At 38.4% G+C, this 12,595-nt stretch overlaps 1 protein-coding gene across 1 annotated transcript in view; it reads right to left on the reverse strand.

Annotated features, from left to right (window-relative positions):
- ano2b (anoctamin 2b) overlaps window positions 1-12,595 on the reverse strand; it is a 121,636-nt gene that overhangs the window by 20,551 nt on the left and 88,490 nt on the right. The window contains exons 20-22 of the mRNA XM_060842573.1: window positions 5,978-6,035; window positions 5,727-5,827; window positions 4,093-4,244 (exon numbers count right to left, since the gene is read on the reverse strand). Coding sequence (XP_060698556.1) covers window positions 4,093-4,244; window positions 5,727-5,827; window positions 5,978-6,035 — 311 coding nt within the window. The remainder of the gene's footprint in view (window positions 1-4,092; window positions 4,245-5,726; window positions 5,828-5,977; window positions 6,036-12,595) is intronic.

Below are 12,595 nucleotides of genomic sequence, written 5' to 3' on the forward strand. Positions count from 1 at the left end.
AGTATTAACACTTAAAAGTTATAAATACATTGCTGGTGATCATTTAGGAATATACATTAGTTTTCGTGATGTGAAACTGCTGGAATGGTTTTGATCAGTATCTGATTCAATTGCTTTTATTATTAGCTACAACTTTTACTGCAGACACTGGCTACACTGAGTCATTTACATAAATAGATAATCAGTTATGATATGATTGTTCCACCCTGTCAGATACAGAATTACTGAAATAAACCTCTATCATGTAAATACTGGTATGTAGCAATATTTCTACAGACTTAAAGTGAATATACACTGAAAGATATACCTCTGCCAGCTGCTACGAAGAATTAGCAATGAACCCCAAAGGCTATTGTTTGTTGCTCAAAATGAAGGCAGACACCGTAAACTTAAACTTCCTCACAATTTCTCACCAGTCACCATTTGACCACAGTGGGAAATATGCACTCAATGTGGCGTGCACTTAAAGTGACGCTGGGTTCAACCTTTTAAGTGGCTGCCTTGAAGTTCCTTGAGTTTCTGCAAGATGGGCGAGTTGCTGAAATCTATATTAAACACTTCACGTCAACTAGTTTGTAAAGCTTGGGAGAGCCCTGTTGCAGCAGTTTTACAGGTCTTACCAACTTTAAATGTCTTATTTAGATGTGTATAATAAGTTAAGTATGATGTAGCTACTGATTGATTGTAAACCTCTGTGTTTAGAAGATAAGTGACCAGTAAATTGATCATCATTGTGTAAGTGTACACATGAATTAGAATTATTTGTCACGCCCATAAAGTATTATGCTGAATTCAACAATATTTAGAATCAAATAATAATGTGTCATCTTGATCACATATTTTCATTTTTATATTGATTTAAAGAGCAGAATTTTATTTATGGCATTTGAAAAAAGGTTTTTTAGAAAGGTGCCTGACTTCTTGGCTTGCAAGTCCATCTCTTGAAACCTTAAAGTATCTGAAGGTTTGGCTAGCCATATGTTTTATCAACTTTAAAGGTACAACTGTACTGAACTGTGAAGGGTGTGCAGTGAAATCTGATTATAAATGTTTGACTGAGTTCCAAATACCACTAATAAACTTGAGCTCAGTATGGATTATTTATACAGCTGAGGTAAACCTCAAGCTCTGTTTGGTTGTTGCTATATGCACATTTAATTAGATTAAACTGTTTTGAATTTTAGTTTGCTCATTTTGATAGATTTATGACTATTTTTGAAAAAGAAAACATGTTCTTTTTTGAGTTTGAATGCCTATATGCTTCATTAGCAATTTTCTGAACACTTGAGAAGCAATATTTTTCAAGTCAGACTTGAATTGATGAGTATTTATTTCCCTCAGAAACATATCAAAGACTATTCAGGTTATGCTAGGATTCATGAGTGTGATCATTGGGACTGATTACACATGATGCGTGGTGGTGATGGAGAGGGAATGGGAAACATATGTATATGGAGGGCGTCACGGATGCATGGGACGGAGAGAAATGGAGTAGGTCTGGACAGTGTGTATGAAGAGTAGGAAGTGAGGGCTAGGGCCTTTGCAGGACTGGAGTTGCAGTAAATAGAATTAGGCCTTCTAACCTGCCAGCCTCTGTCCCTATGTCAGAGTTGCATCAGTGGACAATTATTGTGACCATAATCAACCAATCAACACCCTAGGGGGAAATAATGTGTGTTCATGCCTATGTGCACATACATGTGTGTATGTATGTGTGTCCATGTATGTATTATGTGTATTTATGTATATGTACATTTGTGTGTGTTTGTGGGTGTGTGTATGGGTGCATATGTTATGTGTACATATATTTGTGTGTGTGTGCATGTGCATGTGTGTGCATGCACATGATGCTTGTTTCTGTGTGTTCATTCAGAGTCCAGGGATGCAATGGTGTGAATGGCTTGACTTGTGATTCCTAAGTCTGTCATTAGAATTTGGCCCTAAATTCACAGCTTGCCTTGAAATAATGTGCAGGCAGATAAATCGGAAAACAAATAATTTCCTTATCATTTTCACCGTTTGTTATGGTGATGTTGAAGAAAATGAAACATGATCTATTTGCTATCCCAATGTAATTGTTTTTCAATTTTATTAATTTGTGTCCTGTGGTTTCATTGGCAGTATTTTTGATATTCTGTGTTAGTTCATAATAAATGACATTGAGTCAGCAGTAAAAAATGAGGTCTGCAGATGCTGGAGATCACAGCTGCAAATGTGTTGCTGGTCAAAGCACAGCAGGCCAGGCAGCATCTCAGGAATAGAGAATTCGACGTTTCGAGCATAAGCCCTTCATCAGGAATAAGAGAGAGAGCCAAGCAGGCTAAGATAAAAGGTAGGGAGGAGGGACTAGGGGGAGGGGCGATGGAGGTGGGATAGGTGGAAGGAGGTCAAGGTGAGGGTGATAGGCCGGAGTGGGGTGGGGGCGGAGAGGTCAGGAAGAGGATTGCAGGTTAGGAGGGCGGTGCTGAGTTGAGGGAACCGACTGAGACAAGGTGGGGGGAGGGGAAATGAGGAGTCCGTGTGGGATCAGTCGGTTCCGTAGACAGGTGCTGAGGAAGGAGATGTGGCTGTGGTAACGAGTCTGTTTGAGAACGTGGCTGAAGAGTTTCTGTGCAGAGGAGATGACCTGGGGGTGCAGTGAGAGAGGGACTCACTGAAATCCTTGTAGAGGGAGGAAGAGAGCTTCTTCAAGGAAGGCATCCTTGTAAGAGGATTCACAGTAGGTTAAAATCTTCGAGTAAAAAAATGAGGTCTGCAGATGCTGGAGATCACAGCTGCAAATGTGTTGCTGGTCAAAGCACAGCAGGCCAGGCAGCATCTCAGGAATAGAGAATTCGACATTTCGAGCATAAGCCCTTCATCAGGAATAAGAGAGCGAGCCAAGCAGGCTAAGATAAAAGGTAGGGAGGAGGGACTAGGGGGAGGGGCGATGGAGGTGGGATAGGTGGAAGGAGGTCAAGGTGAGGGTGATAGGCCGGAGTGGGGTGGGGGCGGAGAGGTCAGGAAGAGGATTGCAGGTTAGGAGGGCGGTGCTGAGTTGAGGGAACCGACTGAGACAAGGTGGGGGGCTGAGTTGAGGGAACCGACTGAGACAAGGTGGGGGGCTGAGTTAAGGGAACCGACTGAGACAAGGTGAGTCAGCAGCCTATTTTACACTACCTACAATTTTTATTTCCATTCAAGATAATCAAAATTACAGTGAGGAGGAACATAAATCTGTCTATCTATTTGCTATGATCATTTTATATTCATGCAAAGTCAAAATGACAATTTTGTGCCTTGAAAAAGCCTTTCAAAAAGCTGTGTGTTTTCCCTTTAAATTTATTTAAATGGTTTTGGCCCCTTTTCTTTATCACAAGTCTTGATCTTTTTGTAAATACATCAAGACAGTTAATACTTTAAATACTCAATCCCTCCAACACCAGTGCCAGGTCACAGCAGTCTATATTATCCACATGATGCACTGTGGTATCTCACCAACATTTCTTCAATAGCATCTTCTAAGTTGGCATTTCTACCACCTAAACAAAACACTACAGATGCTGGAAATCAGAAACAGAAATTTCTGGAAAACTCCAGCAGGTCTGGCAGCATCTGTGGTGAGAAATCAGAGTCACAGGACCCGAAATGTTAACTCTGATGTCTCACCACAGACGCGGTCAGACCTGCTGAGTTTTTTCAGAAATTTCTCTTTCTCATTCTGACAGTTAGTTGGGCTAGGTCAGCAGACGCGTGCAGACACTACAAATTCCTTTTCAAGTGACCCAATATTTTGATTTAGAACTACATTACTATTCCTTCCTTGTCTTTGGATTCAATTGCTGGAACTCTCTGCCAAACATTATGAGTGCCCAGCCCTACACCACATGGTCTGCAGCAGTAGTCATAAGGCAGCTCACCATCACCTTCTCATGGGAATTCAAAATAGGCAATAATTGTTGCCCTTCCCAATGGCATTTGTATCCCAAGGACAATTTGTTTCAACATGCTTCTTATTGGATAAGCATTCTTATCACTTCTTAGCAGGCTTAATAGATCTTATTCAAAGCTATCTATGAAAAATTAAACAAGCAGATGTTTGTATCAACTTACTCATTTCCATGTATTCAGGAGTCAGGCCAGTAAAAGGTTCCAAATTATAGTCTAAATCCCACTGTTGTGGACGTCGAGTAGAACCAGAATTATTTGGTTCTTTGGGATCAGCCCTTTCATCCTTCAATTTCCTGAACAATTTTTTCATTCTCCTGTAAAGTTAGCCCAATTTAATAATATCATAAAGAACACATGATCTAGGAACCTGCTGATTAACAAGGTCATGTTTAAAATAAACAACACCTGACATGCCAGAAGGGTCACCTTAAGAAAGCAGAGACTTTCTTTCGATGAGCAAAATAATTTTGAATGTAAACGGAGTAAGGGACACTCCATAATGAGAATCTTTTTCAGCTTGTAGTGTAGACCATTACAGAACAAAACAAACAACATCTGCAAATTTCATTTCTGAGGATTGCTGTAATTATGCAAACTATTCCTCATTTGTTAAGGTTAGGTGGTTGCAAAAATTCTTTAATCTTCTTGTCACCCCTCATTAAACGTCTTCTTATTATAGGGCTGGAATTTGCCCTCAGTGGCAAGGAATGACATTTGTCATTCATGTTGTGTACAGAGATTTTTGCAACAGAGATTTCCACTTACCCAGAGTACCCTCTACAGGGCAACCTCGATTATCCGAACAACACAGGCGGGAAGTATTTTGTTCAGATAATCGAATGTTCGGATAACTGATCTGATGGCCATGGGGAGAGGGTGTGAGACCAGGCTGCAGTTCCCTAGGTGGATGGTGGTGTCATGCATTCCCCTTGCTACAGGAGCACTGTGGATCTGGCTTCTCTCACTCGGTGCGTTCTCTGATTTAAGCTTCTGTTTAATATGTAGCTATTATATTACAACAGAGGATCTTGTTTCAAACAGAGTATCATACTTCAAGTAATACAAGGTGGAACAGGAGATTTTTACACCCTCAGGTCCCAGGCTTTGTCACTGTCATAATTGACCCAAGCATCAGGACCTTAAGATCTTGTTCGGATAATCCAAAATTCTAATAAGAGTTTCGGATAACAGAGGTTGCTTTGTACATGGGTTCTGTGGGATATGAGAATAAGGCAAGCAACGGCAAGCCTTTTCAACCAATAACATAGTGGTCAATTGTCAAGAAAGCCCATCTGGTTGAGTAATGCCCTTTAGAGAAGGAAACTGCCATCCTTTCCTGGTCTGGCTAAAGGTGACTCCAGGTCTACAGCAATATGCTTAAATTTTAACTGCCCTCTGGGTATTTAGGGATGGGCAATAAATGTTGGCCTAGCCACAATCCCATGAATGAATGAAAAAATGATATCTAATACTGAAGATACTAAAGATAAACGAAAGCACTATTCAATTCAATTGGTCACTAGATACTCTCACAAAGATGAATCCTAAACTGCTTTCAGATGCTTGGTTTCTGAATGACGAATGAAGATACTTTCATGGTGCAGTAGTAATATCCTTACTTCTGGGCCAGGAGTTCTAGTCCCACCTGCTCCAGATGTGTGTCCTAACATATCTGAACAGGTTGATTCAAAACATCTGGAGGATGCATGAGGTAGTGTCTCATTACAGGATGTCAGAGAAACACATTCTGGCAGACTTCTTTAGTTGGAGACTTATGAACCTGTCACAGAACTTACGGAATTCCAATTTCAAAGAGGTTGTTTTGGATAAGCTGTTTCCCAAGCATGATAATGCTCAACTGGATGCAGAGCTCCATCAGGCAACCTCCAGGTGCACACTGGTTGGAAACGAAGAGGAAGTGAAAATTACCTTACAGCAAAGTGTGGCTCACAATATTTAAATCATTAAACATGAAAAGCGTTAAGGAGAACAAAATTCCTCTCGACTGTATTAACCTCATACATTTAATCGTGATTATTCTCCCTACCTCCTCCATCCGATAGTCATGAAAGATGTAAACGTATCTTCCAGGTCGGCCAACAAACCTGCCAAGAAAATGGACCATGAATTATAAGATGCAACATAACTCTGGACCTGGTCAATTATTTATTTACCTCAAGATAACATACAAGGTTAGAATGGTAATTGCATTGAGCTCATCAATTGGAGGATGGGCAGATGCAAACATACTCCTCCTTGGTCTATTGCTATGTTTCCACTTTGAAATCAGAACAACTGTGACAATTCGATAACTCAAATATTCCGAGACTCAACAACAACTTCAGATTGCCACTTCAAGCTTTCTTTAGTTCTGTTAGTACTGAGCACCATATTTCTAGCCAAGAGTTCAAATCCTGGCTCCTACTGAAATACCGAGCATAGCTGAAATCAACACCGCTCCCCCATTGTACAGGAAGTCCATTCAGTTTCCCTGCTGTTGCAATCAGTATGCTGTGTTCTGAGATTTAAAGATACATTAACAGTTTTCCATTCTTGTAACATACTATCTCACTAATTATCTGGATTAGTTTGGACTTCATTGAGTCATAGAGATGTACAGCACAGAAACAGACCCTTCCATCCAACCTGTCCATGCCAACCAGATATCCTAACCTAATCTAGTTCCATTTGCCAGCACTTCACCCATATCCTTCTAAACCCTTCCTATTCATATACCCATCCAGATGCCTTTTAAATGTTATAATTGTATTAGTCTCTACCATTTCCTCTGGTAGTGCTTTCCATACCCGTACCATCCTCTGTGTGGATAAGTTGCCTCTTAGGTCTCTTTTAAATTTTTCCCCTGGCATCCTAAACTTATGCCCTCCAGTTCTAAACTTGCCCACCCAGGGAAAAGACCTTGTCTATTTATCCTATCCATGCCCTTCATGATTTTCTAAACCTCTATAAGGGCACCCCTCAGCCCCCTATGCTCCAGGGAAAACAGCATACTCGAGAATTGATGCAAATCTTGGAAACACACTGTAGATGGGGCTTTCATTGAATCCCCACAAAGATTTCTCTGACTGATCAGGAAGCTACAGAACATGGTAATGGTCCTGAAAGTGTTAGCGTCAAAACTCCATTAAGTCCCACCCAATTGGATGATGTTACGGTGGAGCTACATCAGTCTAAGATGAGGTCCTCATAAATAGAGCCACCTCAGCTCTAGCTTTTGATAGTTGTTGTCATTACGGCTAATTAGCCAATATAACTTGTATTGACTGCAGTCATGCAACAAACTAGGTTTTGAATTTTAGATAGGTGTCCCATCTCATTCAGACTCAATAACAGATCATCCTATACTATTGCTGATGAGAAAGGCCCTTGGACTCAGTTTAGAAAGGAAAATTTGTGGTAGTACTCCACCTAAAAAAAACCCAGCAGTGGTAGATTCCATAACATAGAATATGGTGACAGCATTTATGTATTGCAAAATTACTGAAACTTTGAACGTTGCTCAAAGGGGAGGAAAGGAATAAAAGTTCATTTTATCCAGGAGAAAAATGCCTCAGAAGGAAAATGTTTTTACCAATGTAAGGTCATTGCCATTTTAAGAAGACTCAGTCCGTCAGCATCTGAAATCTCCTAAACAGACAAGCAATCAACAGCGCTTCTGAAAGCAGCAGCAGGACAAAAACAGTATTACGGCAGAAAATCTTCACCTCAGAGTTGCTAAGAAATACAGGAAAATCAATGTGGGGTAGGAGGGGAGTAAAAGCTTGATAAACTCTTCGAGAAGAAAGATCTGTGGGAGCAGTTCAGAGAACCATGACTAAAGTTATAAATATGTTTACTTGAGGTAAATATAAAATATTATGCAAAGGACCAGGCTGGGAATGATAGGAGGGTAAAAAGGAACACGTATCCTTCAAAGTGTGTGTCACTGCCGATGTGAGCAAGCTTCATGAGACACGACTACAGCAAAGGCCAGAACATTAATTTAGATTGAGGCTGCAGTAATGGAAAGATCACAGAGTACATTCAAGGTGATTAAAGGACTAAAGGATTCCTAAAACATAATCTCATTGAAGAAGATAGATGGAAGAATTTAAAGATTATGATAGTATTGGAACATTCATTATTTAAACAATTATTTTGGCGGGAAGATTTATTTAAACTATCACCATGGAAATCCATTAAAAATCTTTCCTAGGGAACATGCATTGTGTATTAGGCCATGAAAGACAAGGAAGTGTCTATTTTGTCTGCAAAACAGTGGGAAAATCTTCAACAGAAGATGGAAGAAAACTAAAAAATCTGAGAAATCAACTTTTGGATTGGGAAAGGGTGGAATCATTTCAGTAACTATTGCAGCAATACACTATTGCTATTAAAAAGATGTTGCAGATGTTGAAGTAAGGTAACAAAGTATTATCAAAATACAGAATTGAAGCTTGAGTGAAAGAATTGCCATAATTCAGAGCCTAAAATCTGATAAAGAGAATAGCGCGTAATTTCTATAACAGGATTTTAAAATCTGAAGAGAATTAAAGACTAGAAAATTAAAGCATTTCTTTAATGTAAGGTTGGAAGCTTTGAAATTCACAGCATTTATATATTGCAAAATAATTAAAACTTTAAAGTAAATAACACAGAATAGTATTGTGCTACTACAAATTTTAACCAGCTTTAAAGGAATAAGCATCAATATTTTAAAATTAAAAAATGGCAAGAAAAATAATAGTGTCATCAAGATTTATTCTCATAGGTAGGACAAATAGAATAGAGAATTTGACATCTTGCATCAAAATAACATTGAACTGTAGAAGTGCTTCAAAAATAAATACTAAATCTCAAACTGAGAAGTGAATACTGCATTGTATTCAGTAGATGCTAAAGGAAATGACATGATAAATTGCCAAAGAGAGCACAGATACCTTTGAAGAAATTCTAACTGTCAATACATATTTCAATCTTACAACAAATAAAATTCTTGAATGACTGAAAACGAAAAATGATGAAGATTACACTGGGTCAGGCAGCATCCATGAAGTAAAAGCATACTAACATTTCAAGTCTAGATGACTTAAGATTTATCAGAGTAAGCATCCTGTGGAGTTGGAAATACTTTCATTGATAATCTGTACATATTAGTGGAAAAATGTGATTAAGTATCTTTGAAATCAGATTCCATAAGAGACAGAATTGTCATTGAAATAATTGATGAATCTGAGTCAGATTGTCAGAATTTGTTGCATTCCAAAGAAGATTTGACTTTAGAAAAAAAACTACTCAAAATATTCTGCCAGTAGAAATCAAGAAGAGTTGGAAAAACTCTTAAGGAGAAATACAAGCTTACTAAACTTTAGAAATAGAACCTATACACTTTCTCAGGTATATACTCTACAAACCTGACAGACCCATATGATAAGCCAGCACAAAGAGCAGAACACATGCAAAGTGTCAGTGTAATGGAACAGGAAGTCTCACAGACACAAGCAAGAATGCTATATCTATAAAATTATAGATCACATACAGAAAATGTGCACACATAGGGCACCGTGTCACAGCAATAAAACCTAAATGTGTACTCTTAGAGAGAAGCTAATATTGTAGAACTGTATCCTTAACAAAGGATATCTGCATTAGACCATATACCTCCAATAGAAAAGATACTTAAGGCAGTCCAAAGCAAAATTGGTAATCCAACTGATTCACATTTTAGAAAACTTTTGAACGTTAAAGATTACCCTGCTCAATTAAAGTTCAACACAGGTGCAAATGTAATGATCTATAAGATTAAATACCAACACTTAAGAAACAAAAGTTGTGGCCTACAGTGATGCAACTAAATAGTACAGGTGGAATATCTCTTAAGAATAAAGATATACCAGAAGAAACTTTGGAAAACAAAGGGCATAAGGGAATTGAAAATATTTATGTAATTCACGACCAGCACTTTTTACTTTTGAGTCTACATATATGATTTCAACGTGCTTGTGGTAGTTGAAACATTCAACTATTCCAAGAAACAAAATGGTTCAGAAATAAATCATCTCTGGTGCAACTGGTTGATTGAGCTTCCTACACTCATGGAGAAACTAAACATTATGAAAGAATCTAAAGAGAATACCCAGATATGCAAAGAAAATTGCTTCATATTGTCAGCAGTTGAGGAAATGTTTATGATTCTTGTCATTAATGAAAAATCTTCAGATGTCAGAAATGAGCAATGTTTGCTTAAAGGAACAAATAATGAGAATAAGAATGAACTGTACAACCCAACTGAGCTAAATTATGAATCATAAGTGGAAGTTGTTCAGGCTTCAATGGAAGATGATAGGCTGGCACAAATTCAAGAGCAACATTTTAACCCGTTATCATTCAAACAAGAATAATTATCAGTGACAAAAATGTAGTTCTAATAAGCAGCAGACCTCCAGTAATACTGCTGAGGACATGAAGATGTTTAGCTCACCAGTAAAATAATCACGGAGGGCAAATGAAGATGTCCAACTGAATCAACAAATTAAAGTCATAGTTCAACACTAATATATCAGTAGATTGAGTGAAGATTTGCTTGCACAAGATGGAGAGGATCTCTATACAACTTGAGGAGAGCTAGATCAATGTCCAGAGAATCAGGACACCGTCAAAATGATGATATTGCCTGATCTAAAAATCCAAGGGTACGGCAGAAAAGTGATGGCCTGGTCTGAAAAACCAGTATATTGTGAGGATGAAATGTCTCCATGATGTATATTCAGGAGATTAGAGGTCCCCAGATGAGATTATAGGGCAATTGCCTCATTTTCAGTTGGATGAGTTCTTCTGCAGAGTAAACTTAGGTGATTGAAAATCGTCCAGAAAAGGAAATAGACTAACTACTGAGTAGCTGCAAATGTGTTGCTGGTCAAAGCACAGCAGGTTAGGCAGCATCTCAGGAATAGAGAATTCGATGTTTCAAGCATAAGCCCTTCATCTACTAACTACTGAGTAGAGGAGGAATCCACAGTGAGAAGCACTGCAAGAAAAAGATCCACTACAAGAAAAAGAGAACTGATTTACAAATGATCAGAAACTGCACACCTTATGCCAAAGATCTACCAATCTTCCTAATCTGAAGATAGCATTTTCTGGAAAAATTGTGAAACTCTAGACTGCTTTAATTTATGAGATTAGAGATTTAGGGGAATATGGGGTAAGTAGTTATGTACTAGCACTCCACAGTACTTCTGCAATGTGGTAGGAAAAGAATGTTGAAATGACTAAGATGGGGAGGAATAAACTGTCACTCAAGTCCCACTTTTCTGTGGAAATGTAAAATAAAAATTTCATACCCAAATGGCTAATTGTATGCTCGTTTTGTGTTAGACTTAGAATGAAATGATCCATAAACCTTTATTTAATGTAAAATTATCAACTTATTATCAAACAAATGCCATTTAAGATGCAGTTTCATATTTTGTAATATGAAATGAACAAGTGTTTAATTATCGAAATAACCAACACAATCGTACTTAAAGTCAGGAGGCTGGTATTGATTTATCTCTGTAAAGATCCACTTTTAAAAAAACCTTTTAGCCAATGGCAGCTATTCTTAAAGGGCAAAAAGGAGAATCTGTACAGCATTCTGGATCTGCCAATCTGGTATTCTTGCAAAGGTAGTCAAGATACTAGTCATGCATGGTTGACTCTGGGGTTTTGGCAGATGCAGTTGGCTCAGGAGATATGATATTGAAAAGTTATTTCAGTTATCCTTCGAGAGAAACAATCAAAGGTCACCCTGATCTCACGGCCAAGGTTTTAGGAACAGGCAATAAATGCCAAGCAGTTTGTTCTTAAGCAGACTTCATCAACCAAAACAGCCACATGCAAACTCGAAGCCAGCAAATGGAAACTGCTCAAATATAACAGAAATAGATTCTGTCAGATATCTTCCTTGAAGTGAATAACAAAGACCAGCAATTACATAGAATCATGCATTTCAAATAAAATTTAGCATTTAAATAAAACTTCCAATGTCTTTTCATTGACCATTTTCAGAATAAAACAATCTACGCATCTTTATAATACCTCAAACTCAATTCAGAAACTTTATGAATTGTGATGGATCTCCATAATAATCGAGGAATATTAACTAGAGGGGAGAAACTCTTGGGTAGATGTTGTATCAGGTAATGGTTCCAAAACAGTTAATGAAACCAGTCTGATGATTTCACACAGTCTTTGCAAGGAGAATTCCTGAAGAAGGGCTCATGCCTGAAACATCGATTCTCCTGCTCCTTGGATGCTGCCTGACCTGCTGCGCTTTTCCAGCAACACATTTTCAGGTCTGATCTCCAGCATCTGCAGTCCTCACTTTCCCCTTTGCACGGAGAAAACTGTATCACATGGTCCAGGTGGAAATGAGCATGTCATCACTGGCTCCGGGCAGTCTTTGAAACTATACCTGACTAGTCAAGTAACTTATGAATATTGCTACCATGGAATGAACTACATCTTGTATAAAACAAGTTGGTTTTCTTGATAAAGCTTAATACTAGACTATCCTCTACCATTTCAATTTAGATAGGACCTTGAACACAATACAGAAAGGAGGCTTCTTGTGGGAAAGTGGTAGTTTCCTTATCTCTGGGCCAGAAGCTCCAGACTTTAAGGC

This window comes from Hemiscyllium ocellatum, chromosome 23 (assembly GCF_020745735.1).
Source record: "Hemiscyllium ocellatum isolate sHemOce1 chromosome 23, sHemOce1.pat.X.cur, whole genome shotgun sequence".
Lineage (NCBI taxonomy): Eukaryota > Metazoa > Chordata > Chondrichthyes > Orectolobiformes > Hemiscylliidae > Hemiscyllium > Hemiscyllium ocellatum.